Source organism: Ochotona princeps, chromosome 32 (genome assembly GCF_030435755.1).
Source record: "Ochotona princeps isolate mOchPri1 chromosome 32, mOchPri1.hap1, whole genome shotgun sequence".
NCBI classification, from domain to species: Eukaryota; Metazoa; Chordata; class Mammalia; order Lagomorpha; family Ochotonidae; genus Ochotona; species Ochotona princeps.
The window spans coordinates 8,634,936-8,653,922 of record NC_080863.1 but is presented as its reverse complement, the minus strand read 5'-3'; the positions used below and the strand labels follow the sequence as shown (position 1 = coordinate 8,653,922).

The following is an 18,987-nucleotide window of genomic DNA, read 5'->3' as shown; positions in this document are numbered from 1 at the left end:
GAAAAAGAATGACTACTGCGTTACAGTGGAAATCCTTTAAATGTGTACTCCAAAACTGTAGATGTTATAATATGTGAGGGGGATTTTTACAGGATCTGAGAACTGGATATGACGCCAGAACGCCTAGTTTTACTCCTCATCCTTTACTTTTTCATGCAGTAGTCGCACGCGCTCTTCCCAAGCCCTGCTTGCTTCCCTGAGTACCACAGGCAGGTTCTGAGATAGTCCATCTCTCTTCTAAACTCCACAGGTAGGAAACTGGGTGCCTTCCCTCCACCTTAGGCTCAACTCCTCTCTTTTTTTTAAACCTTTGGCTTCTTGTTTCACCTCATTATAGAGTTCTTCCCAAAGAAAGAATTCCTGCTTCTTTCTGGGTCTTTAAATGATGCCCACTTTGAGCGTATGACATCCTAGGCACTTAATCCACCAAACAATTTTGTAAACTAGGCACCATTAATATCCTCACTTTTCAAGTGCAAATACTGAGGCTTGGAGAAGGTCATTATGTGCCCGAGTTGGCAAGAAGCAAGGCAGGGTGCAGCACCCAAGCTGCCCCAGTGCCCTGGGCTCTCATCTCTGATAATTCACCCACATTAGCCCAAATGTGCTGGCCCTGAACATTTGCATTTGCAATTTGGTGACTGATGAATTTTACCGCCTTAGATCTCTCATGCTTACTCCTCGAGTATGATTCTTTTCAACTTAACTATTAAGGAGTTAGACAATAATCCTGATTTTTTTGTCATGTGTCAAGTACAAACCAGATAAAATTATTTCTTAATGATGTAGATGAAGACCCTGTAAATAGGAAATATTAATGGCAGTTTTGTCTCATCAGCCCTGTTCATTGTACCACTGACTAGAGTAATTTGTTTAATTAACCCAGAGTCTGTCTGTTAATTATAGATCATTTACCATAGCCAAGAAAAGGTCACGCCTTTTAATTCCTCAAGTATGTCTAAATTACATTTCTTTGGAAAGAGACAGGCAAAATAAATTTAACTAGGTTCTTATGAATAAAGTGTTGGCTTAATTTAGACTAGCAAATAAATGTCTATTCTCTATAGGATCTTATTGAATGAAACTGCTAGTGGCTGGCCCCTCTTTACAGAGAGTGAGCCCTAAATACGTGCTTGCATTTCTAACATTCATACCACGTATGTCTCCCTGTCACACACATAGGATACTTCAGATTCAAATGTGGCCAATGCTCAGGGAACTCGCAGTCCTAATGATCAGCAACAAAACTAATTTTTTTAAAAACTCTTACTTTAATTAATTAATTAATTTTATCCATTTGACCAGTAGAGACACAGCCAGCAGGACCCCTGTACTGGTTTACTTCCCCCAAAAGCATGGAACTCAATCCAGATGCATCATGTGGGTGGTGGGAACCCAAACACTACAGCTGTCACCTCTGTCTGCTCCCAGGATGACAACCAGCAGGGAGCTGGATCTGCTGAGAACACAGAACTCCATACAGAACACTAGGTCCCATGCAGCACTCTACCCACTGTGCCAACCTACACGGTCTTCAAGTGAAAGATACCCGAGTTAACTCAAGTAGATAATACCTTGGATGATTTTGTTATTATTTTAAAACTGACTTTACATGAGTGATATTACACATCTTTTAATCTAATTATTATTTAGATTCCTTGTTTGCTTTTCTCTATCCTTTGCCTATTATTATTTATATAAATAGTAAAATCTGATTACTATTTCTATTCCTCACCTATTTTCATACCCAACTATGGTCTTTTTATTTTTTACTCAAGCATTAATACTTTGACTATAGGGTAGATTAAAAATATTACTTCAAAAAATATCTAATTGGGAAAAAAAACCGTAAAAATACATGTATCCTGGCAACAAAACTCTAACATTTAATCTAAGTAAAGTGTATATTTTAGTAACCAATAAGTATGTATTTTACTAAGCAATATAAGATGTATTAAAATTTGGGGGCTGGAGAGGGCCAGCTATCCCCAGGGGTGGGCTCCCAGGTATCAGGGCTCAGGCTGGGTAGCCAAGGCCCATCAGCCTGCCATGTGCTCAGAGCCAAGTGGGTCAGTTTGTCCCAGGGGCAGGGCTTGGTTCCGAAGGCTTGAGTTCATTGGCCTGCTGGGTGTTCAGAGCCAGTGGGGATCAGCTAGCCCCAGGGGTGGGCTCCCATGTGACAGGGCTTAAGCTGAGTGGCCCAAGGGGTTTGCCCTGCACCACTGATGCACTGGCCATCCAGTGGTGGGATCTTGAGAGGGGAATGCAACGACCTTTAAGGTTTAGACCAAAGCACCAGCCCTTGTGGGATAGCAGAGCTGGGGTAGTTAGTATTGACCAATGCTGGATAACACTCACTAGTGCACACTAAAGCTAGGGCTGAGTGCCTACCTGGCAGGACTAGAACACAGTACTCACCAACAAGAGTCGAAACAGGGGATGGATAATGTTAGGCTGGCCCATGGCACTAACCTGCATGCAACAGAACTGGGTATGGAGTAGATTCTGTGGGGGATGTGTGGGCCCATCCCTATGATCTGTAATTTCAGCTGGTGTGCTTGGAAGCTAGGGGTGGTGGGAGGCTGATCTAGGCATGAATATGCAACCCCTGAAACTCATGGGTATGGATTGGGTACAGGCTGGGTTGGTCCAGCACCCACAGACATACCCAAGAATACAGTGTGGGGCAGGCCAGGCCACAACATCCACTGCTCATACATACGCTGCTCAGAGGAGTAGCCTGTGACCAGTAAAGGTCTAGCACCCACTGGCATGGGAGAGATCTGGGTCTGGGAGTGGGTCTGGTGGGAGAACTAAGGAAACTCCCTGTTAGGCTGTTGTTCCCGCCAGTGAGCATGTGATGCAGCCGGATGTTGGTCAGACTGGGCAGGGTAGCTCCACCTGTCCATATGTGTGTGAGGTGGTTTTGGAAGAGGGTAGATTGGGCAGGACCAGACCAACCTTAAGTCACTGGCAAGTGCAGGAACCAGGCTGGAATGCAGGACACACCAGGCTAGGCTGTCACACCTGCTAGTTTGGAGTCAAGGACGGGAGCAGACCGGGCAGGACCAGGCTGTAGCATTCACCAGCAAGAGTTGGCACTGGGTGTGGGCTGAGTCAGGCCAGGCTGCAGCATCCGATGACAAAGGTTAAGACAGAGGGTGGGCTATGCAGAGCTGGGTCAAAGTAACCACCGTCATGTGCAAGATCTATGGCTGGGAACAGGCCTGGTTGGGGAGCTAAGGGGACATTCTGGCTGGGTTGTGGTTCCCACTGGTGAGCAGGAGAGATAGAATGGGAGTGGTGGTCTGGGCTGTCCCAGCTGCTCCACTTCCCATCCAGCTCCCTGCATGTGGCCTGGGAAGATAGTCGAGGACGGCCAAAGCCTTGGGATCCTGCACCCACATGGGAGACTCAGAAGAAGCTCCTGGCTCCTGGCTTCTTCCAGATGGGCTAAGCTCTGGCCACTATAGCCACTTGTGGAGTGGACCAGAAGACAGATTTTTCTCTGTTTCTCCTCCTCTCTGTAAATCTGACTTTCCAACAAAAAACTAAATAAATCTTTTAAAAACATATATGTATTAAAATTTGGATTATTTCTTAAAACATTTGAACAACCTGTTTTGTTTTCTCGTATTTGCCAAAAGCTAAGAGTAGTAGAATACACTGAAGAAAAAAAAAATCAAAATGTTTTAAAAACAATGCAGAAAATGTTAAATTTATGATATTTTTATAATCACTGAATTTTTAAGGTGAATATTTAAAATTTTTAAAATTCTGGATCCACTCACTGTCTTCCTTCCAGCCTTTGATTTAATCACATCTTGCAATTTTCAAGCTTATCACTTACAATTGAATCTAGGCTGCCTAACTATCACAGAGGAGAAAAATTATATACATAGGAAATCACAAATTTTAAGTGAAAAATTGATAAAATGTCTCCTTATCTGAATAATACTATAAAGGAATTAAAAATAAAATATGTTGAATCATATGAGGTTTAATAAACAAAGTGAGGCTGCTGCTATTCACTAGAACTATAAATCTGATTTTCAGGTTTTGGAGCCCAAATTTTAAAAACTGAGTAAGCTGGAGCCCGGCGGCGTGGCCTAGCGGCTAAAGTCCTCGCCTTGAAAGCCCCGGGATCCCATATAGGTGCCGGTTCTAATCCTGGCAGCTCCACTTCCCATCCAGCTCCCTGCTTGTGGCCTGGGAAAGCAGTCAAGGATGGCCCAAAGCTTTGGGACCCTGCACCCGCGTGGGAGACCCGGAAGAGGTTCCAGGTTCCTGGCTTCAGATCAGCACAGCACCAGCCTGTTGCGCTCACTTGGGGAGTGAATCATCGGACGGAAGATCTTCCTCTCTGTCTCTCCTCCTCTCTATATATCCGCCTTTCCAATAAAAATAATAAATCTTTAAAAAAAACTGAGTAAGCTCTCCAGTGTTTAGAGCCAGAATTCTAAATATTGCATAAAATGCATTTTAGCCCTGGAAGAAGAACAATTTTGTATGAAAGAATATTCAAATAGCCCTTCATTGAGGACCACAATAAGCCTTGAAGATTTACATGACTGAGCTGGAACTCAAAGCCAAAGACAACAATAGAGTTTTTTTTTTTTTCTGGACAACACAAAGAGATATTCATAATTAAACATTACACTTCCCTGGGGCAGCACATTTTCTTATACTGACAAGCAAAATTAGGTATTTCAAGTCAGGCATGGCTGGCACACTGTCATCTTTTACGTAGCTATTGTTTTAGTGTATTTCAAGCTATTAGGCATTTGCCTATTTTTAGTCACTGAGGCAGCCATTGTAAAGAATTTTGGGTTTTGCATAAAAGGCGGTAGCTATATTATTGGAATTAACACTTCTACAACGGTATTCTAAGAGTAATTATGACCATATTTTGGCTGGTCTTACTCATATTTTATGTCCAAGGAAGAGTAACTATAACTCTCATGTAATTAGCAGAATTAAAGCTAATTTTAGATGGAAAAAAAAAAACTTCTAGAAATACTTATGTAGACTCAAGTAACTGCATTATTTTGCCTTACTTCTCACAGCTAAACACATCACTCATGAACCCTGTGAAATGCTGCGAAAATATTACATTACCATATTTATTTGCAATAGGTCTCTATGATATGGGATTGACCATGATGGAGGGCTAGGCACAATTTAGGATCAGCAAAATGTTTTGTAGTTTTAAAAAATATGAACTACGCATACAATGTAATACTTTTTAAAGATGCCCTTATTTACTTAGAGGTAGAGTTACAGAGAGAGGAGGAAGAACAGACAACGATTCTCCATCTTTTGGTTCACTAGCCAAACTTCTACAACAGCCATCAAAGGGCCAGGCTGAAGGCAGGGGCCTGGAACTCCATCCGAGCCTCTCGCAAGTGGCAAGGCCCAAACACATCAGCCACTTTCCACCGCCTTCCCAGGCACAGGGAGCTGCCCTGGAAGTGGAGCATCCAGGCCTTGAACCAGTGCTCATGGAGGATTCCAGTGTTACAGGTGGCAGCCGAAACAAAAACGCTTTCTATTTCAAGTAAAAACACCGATTTGCCACTTCGGAAGCCACTGCAGAAAACGTGTTGAAGCCTGGATTTCTCAAATAATTTCTAACAATATTCCTAAATTTTTTTTGTTTGCCTCACTTAATCAAATCTAAGGCAATACAGTATGTTTATTTCATGATTTCCTTCAACAATATGTTTACAATGCACATTAATGAGCTTCCATACCTTTCCTGATTTAAACACCACAAACTGACACATGAGACGTACTGAATTTAGCCAAGTCCCTCAAACAATCTTGACATTCCTATTCCAGAGTAACAGGCTTCAGAATCACCTTTAACCCCCTGCCCCAGGAAGGGTATGCAAGTATTAAGACTAAAGAAACTGCCTCATTTACCAATAGTTAGGCAGAAAATGCAATCAAGCCAGAAGTTTATTTTGGTGCCAAAAATGTATGGATTTTAAAAAAATATATACATTCTCTGTGATGTTTGTGAAGGCCCCTCACACTGTGGAAGAGCTAGTGTTCCTAAGTGTAATCTTTGTGCTAGGGGCTTTACATAAAGTATCTGCTGGAATCCAGCATCTCCCGCAACGCAACCCACTCTCACCATCATTTCTTACACAAGCACATGGAGAAGGGAATCCGCTTGGGTGAAGCACACAAGCCTGTTAAATACAAGCTTTGTCTTGTTGCCCACTCGGCCTGCACAGGGATGTCTTACATGCCATGGCACAACGTCCACCTGTCAATCACACAGTGGACTTTTCAAACCCATCCTCGGTCCCAGATGACCCCTGGTTGATCTCTAATAGGAACAGTATATTTAACTGACTTGTTCAGCCAAAAGCCCTCAAGGCTCTCTGAGGATAAAGATCTAAAACATCTAAATCCCAGGAGCTGGCGTTGGTTTCCTAACCGGCCTTCTCAGTTTGCTCCTTCATTCCTGCCTGGTATAGTTACTTTTTAAAAAAGATTTATTTATTTTTATTGCAAAGTCAGATATACAGATAGGAGGAGAGAAAGAGAGGAAGATCTTCCATCCGATGATTCACTCCCCAAGTGGCCGCAACGGCTGGAGCTGAGCCGATCCAAAGCCAGGACCAGGAGCCTCTTCCGGGTCTCCCAAGCAGGTGCAGGGTCCCAAAGCTTTGGGCTGTTCTCAACTGCTTTCCCAGGCCACAAGCAGGGAGCTGGATGGGAAGCAAGTCTGCTGGGATTAGAACCGGCGCCCATATGGGATCCCAGCACATTGAAGGAGAGGACTTAGCCACTAGGCTACTGTCCTGGGTCCCTGGTACAGCTACTTTAAGATTTCCTTTCAATTCCAAGAACACAACCAGCTTTTCTCCAACACCCCAGGCTTTGCATCTGCTGTTGCTTATTTCATGTATTCTGTGCCCCACTTTTTAAAGAACTCGAGCTCAACAATTCTTATTTTTTCAAATCTCAAAGCATAATCTTGTTTTTGTTTGCTTGTTTGTCGTACCCCTTCCTAGCACTCAGTATATTTCTTGGTGAGTTCTCAGTAAAGTTTGATATTATATATGCATATGGTCATTGAATTAATATATCTGCCCTTCTGGACTAGTGGCCCTCATACTTACATGTGCATCAAAACTACCTTGAGTGTTTATTTTGAAAAAAAATGACCTCTCTTACCCTCCACTCCCCAGGTTTCTGCAATAATCATGAGATCGTGGGAATCTGCGATTACAATTCCCTGGGTGTCACTGATGATTCTGAGCCCGGGGAACCAGTCCAGGACAGTGGTTTTCAGCACGGGGCGAACACTGAAATTACCAGGGACGCTTTAAAGATGACCAGTACACAAGGCTTGTCCCACCATGTTAGGAATTAACTCAGCTAGGGGGGTCTTACACAAAACATTATCATATATATCATATATAATATATATTTTTCTATATAAAAGTTTGTTTACCAAAGACTCAATCTAAGCCGGGTTCTTGCATTTTGTTTGCTAAACCTGGCAAGCCAATGTAATGCGTCCGACTAGAACAAAACAAGTATTATACATCACATTTGCACACACGTAATATAAGTGAAGACAGTCCAAAAAGCTCATACACAGTAAATACTATCCAAAAACTATGAATGAACCTCAGAATGTATGGCACTGACATAAACCAAGCTTTTAATTTCATTTCACATGAAATTTGTGAAGCTCCCCTGTGTAAGACTGCAAAATGACCTTTCATCTCTGCAGAGCACGAAAGGGTAGGGCTTCCATAAAAAGAATTTTTACATCAAGGCAGCCTTTTCCCCCTGAGGTTTGGCCCTTAGAAGCTGTGAACAGCAGACTGTAAATTCTTATCTGGAATCTTTTCAAAATAGGGAAAATTCTTAATACCAAATAATTCACCATGATGATTAAATAGCTTCCAAGTTTCTTGGAAGCCAGAGTCTGTGGACCTCACCGTGGGCAAGCACAGTAATGACGCAGCATCCATGCTATTGCTCTGACATCAGTCAGTGAATCACCAGGCACAGTTACCGCTGGGACTCAGTCCAGAACAGCTGCCCCTTCATTTATCCAAAGTAAGTGAAGTTATTTATTTCATCAATATCATAGAAAACAATAAGACATGGAACATAATGGCTGCCTTTTATCTTTCTCATATCAATGCAGTGTTATCTTTTTCGTATCAATGGAGAGGTCCGGAAAACAAGAGTTTTCAAAGTTTACAGTGAAATCGATGATCTTGCATCTGATGTAAACTGTTAGATTTTCATTTTTTGATGCTGTGAAGGGCCTTCTAAATTGCAGCTTGACATTTTACAACATGTAGGTTAACCTGGCAATTTCTAAACTGAGAATCCCACAGGATCAGCGGCCTTCGCATAGCCTTCCAGCTATCCGTAGAGTTACCTGCCAAGTCCTGGGCTTCAGAACAAAGACTCATGTGTGTTTTCAGTGCCAAATGGCATTCTTTTGCAAGTGTACACAAAATTCTATTATTTTTGTGGATATTGCTATCTCCCACTTTACGCACTGCTTATTTGCCCAATTGAATTTGACACCTCAGGAACTTTTAGGAACTGTTTATAAGAACAGGTTACTGAACGATCAATCGCATGGTACCAACAACCTAAGTGACGGAGCATGAAAACTGATATAAACCCCAAAATATGGAGAGAGTGTCAGAAGGACCAATGCGCCAAGCTCATGGCAGTTGCATGCTTACGTGACTGAATTTGCCCAACATCAATCAAGCAGGCACCAAAAAAATCACATTCTTCGTTTTCTCTGAAATCATATCTGATACTTTAAAACAGATACACCACCCCCCATAAAAAAATCATAAAATACCCACAACTGCTGGATTCTTTGGCCCAGAGAGCTTACCGAATCCGAAAGCATTGGCACCCCCAATGCTCTGGGAAGACTGAGCGCTTGTGGATGTGTAGAGTCCTGTCACCAGCAAGCCATCAAAGAAGGTACTTGTTGAAATTGTCACTGAAATACAGAGGGGAGGAGAAGAAGCCTCAATTAGTGCAGTCGGAATAATGATATACATTTCTGAAGCATTCCACGTTGTCAAAATAATCTGCACTCATTGTTCACCAATTATTTTCATACTGTTTCACGTGAGCAAAATGAAACTTCGAGCTTCAATGTCTATAATTGCAGATCCTAAATATAGCCACCAGTCCTACCTTCCTGCAACTCATTTACATGTTTCCCAGCTATGTGCAAAAATCTGAAATGATGATGGCAGTGAAGAGATGGTTTTTCTCCACCATCACCCTTGAAAGGCACTGAAAGGCACCGCTTGGGGTTCGGGCGTTGCGATGAAACACTTCAGGGAAACCATCTCCTATCAGCTGAGAGCCACATGGAGATGCACTGTATTATTGTGAGTCTAAGCTTCATAGAAGAGTTCCCTGAAGTTCTGCAACAAAAGCAGACTAGTTTGCATGTAGACAGCCCTTTCCCCTTGTGACCAAGAAAGGGAGACCCCCTGCGAGCTCTAAGTCGCAGCACAAAGTCTACCAGGCAGGTGATTTCATCACCAGAAAATTAGGATGTTCCTAGAAAGAAGAGATTTCAAATGATATGTCTGTGTGCTACTCAGGTTTGGCTTCTTAAAATTCTACCCTGCCCGTCGTCCTAAAGATTGACTCTAATTCTCTACCTGAAATTTTCTCCTTGATTTTATTAAAATCGGGGGGAGGGCTCCATTTGAAAGAAGTAGCTGGGAAAAAGCAAAGCAGCATTATTTTGGCTGTGCATCACGCATGGTACAAGGTGTGACGAGAATGTTGCGATGAAGCTCTAGGAAGTGCAAGAAGAGGTAAATGGCCTGAAACGTGTAGGTTATAAAGCAGACAACGAAATACTTGCATCCATAGAATAGCCTGAGATCCTGCTATCCCAAAAAGACACCTTCTTATCCTTAGTAATAATAATAGTAATAATCAAACAGGTAGTTGAGTGCTGGCATTCAAACTACATGTAAAGGTCCCAGCTGAGCCGTGGGCTAGGCAGTTTCCAGATACGATTTCAGTTAATTGTCAAAGCATATCTACAAAGGAAGGACTACTACTGTCCCAACCTCCAAATCTAGAGTTTACAGCACAAAGTAATGAGGAGTTTTGCCCAAAACCATCTGGTGCCACATAAAAATGATAAGGCTGGTCACATGGCTCTCTTTTTGTTGTTGATGATCACAAACCCCAAGTGACAAAACAGCCAAGGTCAAACCTTTGCTTAATAACTTTCCCAGGTTACTGATAACGCATTCAGTGTTTAAAGAAAAAGGAAGGGAATACCTAAGGAACTGGCATCACTATTATCAGAGAGCGGTTGTGGGGAGATGACTGGTGCCAGGGCATGGTGCACAAAGCCTGAGGGCAGGTAAGGAATGAAACCCGGGTGCTGAACCCTCATCTGTTTCCTATCAGCTGGGTGTTCTTGTACCAAACACTTCATTTCTCTAAGTCAAAATATCACCTCCATAGAAAAATACACCAATCACATAGTCCCTTACTCCAGACTGCCACAATGGGTTTACTGGCATTTCTCTTCTTTGGAGCCATTGGGTCAATCTCTTTTCTTTTTTAAATGTATTTATTTTTATTGGAAAGGCAGATCAGATTTACAGAGAGAAGGAGAGACACGGAGAAAGATTTTCCATCTGCTAGCTTATTCCTCAAGGGGCTGCAATGGCCAGAGCTGAGACATCAAAAGTCAGGAGCTTCTTCTGGGTCTCCCATGGAGGTGCAGGGTCTCAAGGCTTTGGGCCAACCTCTACTGCTTTCTCAGGTCACAAGCAGGGAGCTGGGTGGGAAGTGGAGCAGCTGGGACATAAACTGGCATTTGTATGGGATCCTGATGCTTACAAGGTGAGGCTTTAGCTATGCAGCCATTGTGCTGGGCCCGAGGGAGTTAATTTTGTCTTAATTTACAAAATACTTCAATGGTTTCTGTGTCCCCCCCATCGAGTGAGGCTTAGAACTCACTTACTTTCTGTGTTTGGTCCACACTGACCATCAGGGCAACACAGGTATAGATGCTGTTACATGCTGTGCTGTTCACAGAAATCATCGAAAGAAAAATCTTCCTAAATTATAATCAATTTCTCTCCTTACTAGACTTGGTAATGCTGAGCATTTTTTTAGACGAAAAAGAGGGATAACTACCTTTGGAAAAAATGTGACTATCTTGGTGTTGTGGGATAACTGCTTGTATTCCTCTCTGAAACAGATGTAACGCATAATCCAGGCTCTTGTGGGATTCAGACATGCCGCTCTAAGATCATCACACTCCCCTGTACTGAACCAGATAACAGACCCAATTGTTTGTCCTTCACAAAACACGGCACACAGCCTGGGTTCTCTCCTGACCCTGCCGGCTCAGCTCAGGGCATTTCAGAATGTGTTGATCAGAGAATAGCAGGGAGCCAGCACACTGAGAACTCCCTGCCTGGGCACTCCCACTTGCAAAGTTGTCAGTCCCTGCCCCCAACCCCCCGCCCTCTGTTCACCACCTCTTGGGGACCTGTCACAATTTAAAATGAAAATGAAAAAAAAAAGCCCCACAGATCCAAGGCATTCAACGCACCCCAGATACTGTGACCTGCAGAGTTCTGTTACCAGATTTCACAAGTTCCAGTTTCCACATAGGACTCTTCACCTTGCCTTACTGTGTCTTCTCTTGCTTCTGGGACACTACTCTGACTTTTCCAATCTTAGCTCATTCTTTAAATGTGCAACCCACTGCCACCAGGCAATTGAAATCATCTTAAAACTGCAAGGTAATTTGTGACAAATGAAAGATGTTTTTCATACACACAGTACTAACATGATTAGGATTTTAGAAAGTGAAGTCCACACTTGTGAACGTGAAATTATTTTAATACATAAACTAGAAGAAAATTTAAAACTTCCATGATCGATGAACTGAAGACAGAGATCATCGAAGTGTGCTCTTGGAATAAGCAAACCGGACAGTGTGTAGACACTGATGTACTCATTTGCATAATGTAAAGTACACAGTCCTGGGGCAGGTGTTTGATAAGGATGTTGGTGGCCAGTTGGGGTTCCCACATTCCACAATGGAGTGCCTGGCTTGGAGTCCCAGTTCTGCTCTTAGTTCTGACTTCCTGTTCTGTGTCACACCTTACAAAGCAGCAAGGGACAGCTTATGTCTTTGGGTCCCTGCCACTACAGGTTAGACTCAGACTAACGTGCAGCTCTAGGCTTTCAGCTGGCCAGCCCTGACTGTTACACACATTCGTGCAGCCTTCCATCGCAGCCAGCCTACAGAAAATCAACCCCATTCCTAGTCCTGCTCACTTTCAAATAAGCAATTCTTTAAATGATCATCTTAAAAATACAGTCTTAATTCCCATTACTTTTTTTTTTTCTGGTAACTTCTGAAAAAAAATCTGATTCGAAAAACAATCATTCCCAGCTATATTGTTTAAAATGTTCAAAAACTAATGCCATTATGATATACTTTCTTCTGGGACCAGTACAATGGCATAGTGGCTAAATCCTCACCTTACAAGCAGGGGTCTCATGTGGGTGCCAGTTCATGTCCCACTTGCTCCACTTTCCATCCAGAACCCTGTTTGTTACCTGGGAAAGCAGTAGAGGACGGCCCGAAGCCTTAGGACCCTGAACCCACGTGGCAGACCTGGAAGAAGTTACTGGCTCCTGGCCACTGGCTTTGGATTGTCTCAACTCTGGCCACTGTGGCCACTTGGGGAGTGAACCAGCAGACTGAAGATCTTTCTGTATCTCCCTTTCCAATAATAATACACAAATCTTTAAAAAGCTTTCAAAAATAAGGATATCTAGAGTATACTTGCAAAATATAAATTTGAGAGCATTAAGATAAGGAAGAATTACATGAGACTGTTGTATCTGAACTACCCTTATGAAAACAAGTGCTGGCTACATGTGTCTCACTGGAAGTCACTGTGCCCAGTGAGCAAGCAAACTCCTTATGCTCTTTCAGGATTATCAGGCAAATACTCCAGTCAATGTGATAGCCTTCCTTAAAAGAGAAAGGGAGTTTATTTAAAAATATAACAATTGCTAAGTCTAGGCAGCAAGTAAACAGATGCTTCGTACTTCAAAATAAAGTTTTCAAATAAAAGTTGAAAGATAAGTTTATTTGGGGGCAAAAAAAGGTGAGATCCTAGCCTTGCAAGCGCCTGGATTGCATATGGGAGCCAGTTCTAATCTCGGCAGCCCTGCTTCTGACCTAGCTCCTGCTTGAGGCCTGAGAAGGCAGTCAAGGACATCCCAAAGCCTTGGGACCCTGCACCTGCTTGGGAGACCCGGAACAAGCTCTTGGTTCCTGGCTTCGGATCGGTGCAGTTCTGGCCACTGTGGCCGCTTGGGGAGTGAATCAACAAACGGAAGATCTTCCTCCCTGTCTCTCCTGCTGTATGTATGAGTGACTTTGCAATAAAATAAAATAAACCTTTAAAAATTTCAGTGTTTCATTCTACTGTAGATTTTATAAACATTATATATACAGATTATGCTGACTAGTATATGTGTAAAGGAATACATATATGTGTATTATGTGTATGCAGTGTGTGTGTGTGAATATGTTCACACAATTTCTGTGCATACCAAATTAGCCTTTGGACCATTTTGGTCACCAAGATAGCTTATACTGTTATTGTACTCTTAAGGAGACCTTACCCTTCCCTCAAATAAGAAACAAGAGGAGATGAAAGGGCTGAGGAAGGAGTATCTGTCTCCTCCCATCTGTGTGAAATTGGCAATGAGCTTAGCACCGGGAGACCATGAATATGGATTTCTGCATTGTGGCGGCTGAATGAAAACATGATGTAGGACACAATTCAATTCTTATCAGTGGCTCAGAGAGTGCCTGCGTGTTGAAATGACTAATTACAGAGTCAGTTAGCATCTATCATAGCTTCCATTAGACGTTCCCAACAAGACCCTAATGCCATTCTTGCAGAAAATCAGTGCAAGATGAAAGTCTACAAGAAAATAAATTTAGACATGTAATGCTGTTTGCGTTTCATCCTAAACCTTCCGGCCTACAACTGCTCTATGGTCCATTAAACTGTAATCAGTTCAAGCGTAGTCTATTACTACTTGATGAAAAAGACCTTTACAATGTGCCAAAAAGAAGCCATCGCAGAAGGTTGGAAGTGATGGTTCTTTTTCTTTTTTTAAGATGACAGACATTAGAGGGTGCTTGTATTGAAGTATTAGTGTTGATGCATCGATGGCTGGGTTCTCGGCTCCTGATTTTATACATTTTGAAGATGAAAAAAACACCAGCAAAGTCGCCTATTTTTAAAACTCGCCATATTTTTGCCTTATGAACAGAAACTCTTTAGACTTTGGAATACAGATTAAACAGACTGAGGAAGAAAATATTTCTCAGAAAATAAACTCGACTTAGATTCTTTGTCCCAAATTTGTACCAACACCACATATTCAACCACTGATTTTTCTTTAAAGTGCTACTAGCTCTGGGTGCTAAACAGAGGCCATTAAAAAAAAAAAAACGCTATGGATTCCCATTCAAAATCTCTAATAACACGAGTTCTCAGTATTTCTCATTGCCACTGTGATATGGCTTTGTGCAGTTCTCAACTGTGAGGTCAGCCATTTGAACAGAGACATTCTCAAGCCAACCACAGAAAAGAAAAAAAAAAGCTATACCATTATTATGTAAAAGAAATGACTAGAGGTCCCGAAACATGGAGGGGAGACATGAACTGGATATATGGAGATTAAATCATCACACCTTCAGTGTTGCGCAGAGAGATCATGCCTGTCTGATGTATTTGTTTCAACAACAATGGGGTGGCAGCTGGTGGAGTTGGGCCTCCCTCCCACCCATCTCTGAAAAAGGCCTGCTGTCTAGGGACCATGGTCTCCCTTCCCTGCTACCAATCCTCATTACCTGGTGGCCTAGACCAACGAGGGGCTCCTTACCCTCGGATTTCCTAGGTGCCTCCCTAAGAATCAAGGCGGCTAAACAAGACGTGAGCACTCTGGGCGAAGTACTCTGATAAACCATCTATGATTCAGAGTTCATCTTCTCACTGTTCCTTTGACATAAGTGCTAGTCTTATATTCTGTTACGCATGAGAAAGGGAGTGGTTGGGTAACAGAATGTACCTTTACTGACATGTAAAAGAGGGGGGCTCTTAGGACATGGAAGTTGTGCTCCCCCACCTGGATGGGCACGTATCCCAGGATGCGTGGTGGTGGGAGGTGACAGGGGATTGGTCCCCTGGCCCTCGGAAGGCAGTGGTGCAGTGGAGTTGCTGAGCTTCCGCACGTGGTGGAAGTCTCCTGCAGCCTGCTGCAGGCTGGAGTTAGCTGTACCGCTTATCACAGCCACACGCCATGATAATTGTTAGCACACTTCTTTATCTTGTTAGAAACATCTGATCTGCTCCTTGTGGGCGGGGGTTGGTGGTGGAGGTCAAACAAGGGAGAATGAACCCAAGACCACGACAGAAGGCCAAAGATTCCCTGGCCACCTGACCTCTGAAGGCAGGGCAGCACATGGCGGCCCATAACCCTATCTGTCTCCACCTGAATGAGGAAGGAAAAACCACACAGGCTCTAAGAAGTGCGGCAGAGGCAGAAGGCTCATCATAGGGGAAATTTAAGGATAAGGGAGACCCTTCTTAGGGTCTGAGCTATTATCTCTGTTGGCTGCGGTGGGGCCCTATTACAATATATTTATTACAGAGTTAGAGATTTAGATGAGCTACACGTCGTCTCTAGGTCTTATCTGTCGGCACCACCAGTAATAAAGGGAGCTCCTCTGAGATTGTCCCTCCTTTAAGTTCTGCTTAGGAGATAAAACGGGGACAGTCGAATGTGTTTGTGAATTTATTATTTTAAAATTAAGCCCAATGGAAGTTTAAATGGCAGCATCTGGTGAATATAAATCTTCCTATTTCTCTGTTCCTCCACATTCTTTTTTCTCCTATTTCATTTTCCTTCAGTTCTCTCTCCCTGTCCCCCACTTATCCTTACACACACACACACACACACACACACACACACACACACACACTGAGCTCTTCTGAAAATATTAACCTTGGGGTAAAATCTCACATCTTATTCAGGTGAAATTCTATCCTTAAACTATACACTGGACCTAAAGCAAATAATTTTTCTGAAATCTCCTAGTGTTCGTTCAAATTCTTAGCTAGTGATCTTGACGATGAAGAAGAAAGACATAATTACGTAATGTTCTTTCTTCCCTAATCGCAAGTGCAAGGAGGGCAGGAATGATCTTGACATCATCCACACTCAGCTTTTACAACTTAATTCTGAGTTTTTGTTTTAAAAAATTGCTATAAAGTGATGAAATTTAGTTTCTAAGACTAAAATTAGTATTATTTAGAGAAGTGTCGCCAGGAATGACAGCTATCTGTCCTATGTCCCTGAGCCTGGCTTTCATGTGTTACTTTTATGCGAGGCTTGATGATACGCATACATGAAAATTTCATATTGTTGGCCCTGCACTCCATAAATTATTAAAGTCATGTGAACAGGAATGCAGTGTACAGGTTTTCAGCAATTTTTACCCTTTTGTTTCTTTTTGTTCTTTAAATGAAGAACTATCTTTTCAACGACTCCTGAAACTTGGTAAAATTTAAGCAAATAGTAGCCTTAAGAGAAATCATTTTACCCCAACCTTTTATCTGACTCCCAAGAATATCTTTCTTCTGAGGTATGGGTGTTACTTAAGCTTTTCTAGGTTGAGAAGAATAAGCCTAGTGATTCTTATAAGCAAATACATATAAATATGCTACAATAAAATACCAGATGTCTAGCGAATTAATGTATTGTGACTTTTCCCTCAATATAATTAGGTGTTTAAGGCTTTTACACAGTAAAAATGGCCTGTAATTGTTCTATTATGCTCTCTTGAATTTTTTTTTCTAGCTAACATGAAATGTCTCCTTCAGAACTCCAAAAAGGGCTTTTTGACTGAGGGTAACTAAAGAAAACTTGAACCCGCGTGACAAATCACAGGGTCATTCCTAATAGTGCTGAGTTGTTCAAAATACAAATTCATGTTTTTGATTCTAGTCCAAAAAGACCATTATACATTTTTTAAATATTTTCACATTTCCAAAAACTCTGTTTCCTATTCAGTAAACATGTCAATTATCTCTGCCACATTTGTAAAATTACTAAATCAATAATAATTAGAAATCTTAACAGACATAAGTAAATTCAGTGTCATTTTAGTGATATTGCAAGTTTTAACATGGCTTTGCTAGTCTATTTGTCTGATGCTTTTGCGAGTTCATGTGTCAATATATTTAAGCTAATTATGAGGAACAACCTAAAATCAAAATTCATTTAGCTATCTACTGAGTAAATCACACATAAGGCTATGTAAGATTAAACAAATTATATAAATCTACATAATGACTAATTTACAAAAGACAACAAACTCTCATTTAATATGTGTGTAAAGCTTAACAAACTTATTGCATATTTATAAGCTAGGACCCTTTTGGTTCTAATAATATAATGATGAGCTATATGTCTTTTTACAAAAGTAACAACTGAATAATTGTTCATGTCCCTCATTAGAATTGTGATTCCATGTTTTAGAGTCTAACATAAAATCCAAAATTGCTACCGCTAACTCTGAAAGTCACAAAATAATAAGTAAACGATGTGACATAAATGCTGAGGTGCCATCCCTCCTGCCCCTCCTCACACACCACAACTGAATGCTTTGCTAAGATTTCAGATTGGAACAATTGCTACACATGAATGCCATTTAAACGTCATTTACACGGAGAGCGGCATTTGGTAAATGACACAGACACACAGACACACCTAATTTGTGCAGTGGCACGTTGCCTATAAACTATCTCTCCTATGAGGAAGATGGGAAATGCTGCACTTCTGTTTTTTGACAATACGGCACTCGGTACAGCAAGTTTCCACATCCTTTTTAAAGCAACCAAAATCTAAGTATAAATGTGCATTTTCGAGACAGCTATCCTACTCTTCGCACGAAGAGAAGCAGCAAGAGCCGCTCCAGGCCTGACTCATCATCAGGACATGGCTTGAGGCCTGGGAGCACAGAAAAAAAGTTAGTGATGAGTTATCAAAAGATTGTATAAATGAAAAGCCTCTGCAAAGAACTGAGTGAGCTTTACAGTTGAGCTAGCCCTTACTTATTGGTACCAGGTTTCTAAGCAAATCCAAACCTATCCTTAGCACACACATGCCTTTGATTCGTTGATTAAAAAAAAAAAAAGTCATGTTTTGCTTACAAGTATTTGTACATGGAAATGCTTGTGCTATAGTTCCAAACAGAATTTAAAATATCAGTGGAGGGCCCGGTGGCGTGGCCTAGCGGCTAAAGTCCTCACCTTGAACACCCTGGGATCCCATACGGGTGCCGGTTCTAATCCCAGCTGCTCCACTTCCCATCCAGCTCCCTGCCTGTAGCCTGGGAAAGCAGTCGAGGATGGCCCAAAGCTTTTGGGACCCTGCACCCACGTGGAAGACCCAGAAGAGGTACCTGGTTCCCGGCTTCGGATCGGCACAGCACCAACCCGTTGTGGTCATTTGGGGGGGTGAATCATCGGACAGAAGATCTTCCTCTCTGTCTCTCCTCCTCTCTGTATATCTGACTTTGTAATAAAAATGAATAAATCTTTTAAAAAATTAGTGGAAATATTTAGTCAACACAGATGGACTCTTTCTAGAGTAAACAGCAACTTGATCATTAAAAGTATTACTTTTTAGTTAAATCCTGAGGTTTGGGGGAAAGATTTATTTATTTGAACGGAAAAGTGAAAAGAGAGAGGGAGAGATTTGATGGGACCACTGGTCAACTAAATTCTCCCAAATATCATTTTATGTTTATAACTAAAAATTTCCAATCACCTACGAAGCTTGATAAAATTCAGAATCCTAATCCCGGGGGATTCTGAC

At 41.9% G+C, this 18,987-nt stretch overlaps 1 protein-coding gene across 1 annotated transcript in view; it reads right to left on the bottom strand.

Annotated features, from left to right (window-relative positions):
• RELN (reelin) overlaps nt 1–18,987 on the bottom strand; it is a 384,643-nt gene that overhangs the window by 327,429 nt on the left and 38,227 nt on the right. Inside the window, exon 2 of the mRNA XM_058657530.1 lies at nt 8,897–9,007. Coding sequence (XP_058513513.1) covers nt 8,897–9,007 — 111 coding nt within the window. The remainder of the gene's footprint in view (nt 1–8,896; nt 9,008–18,987) is intronic.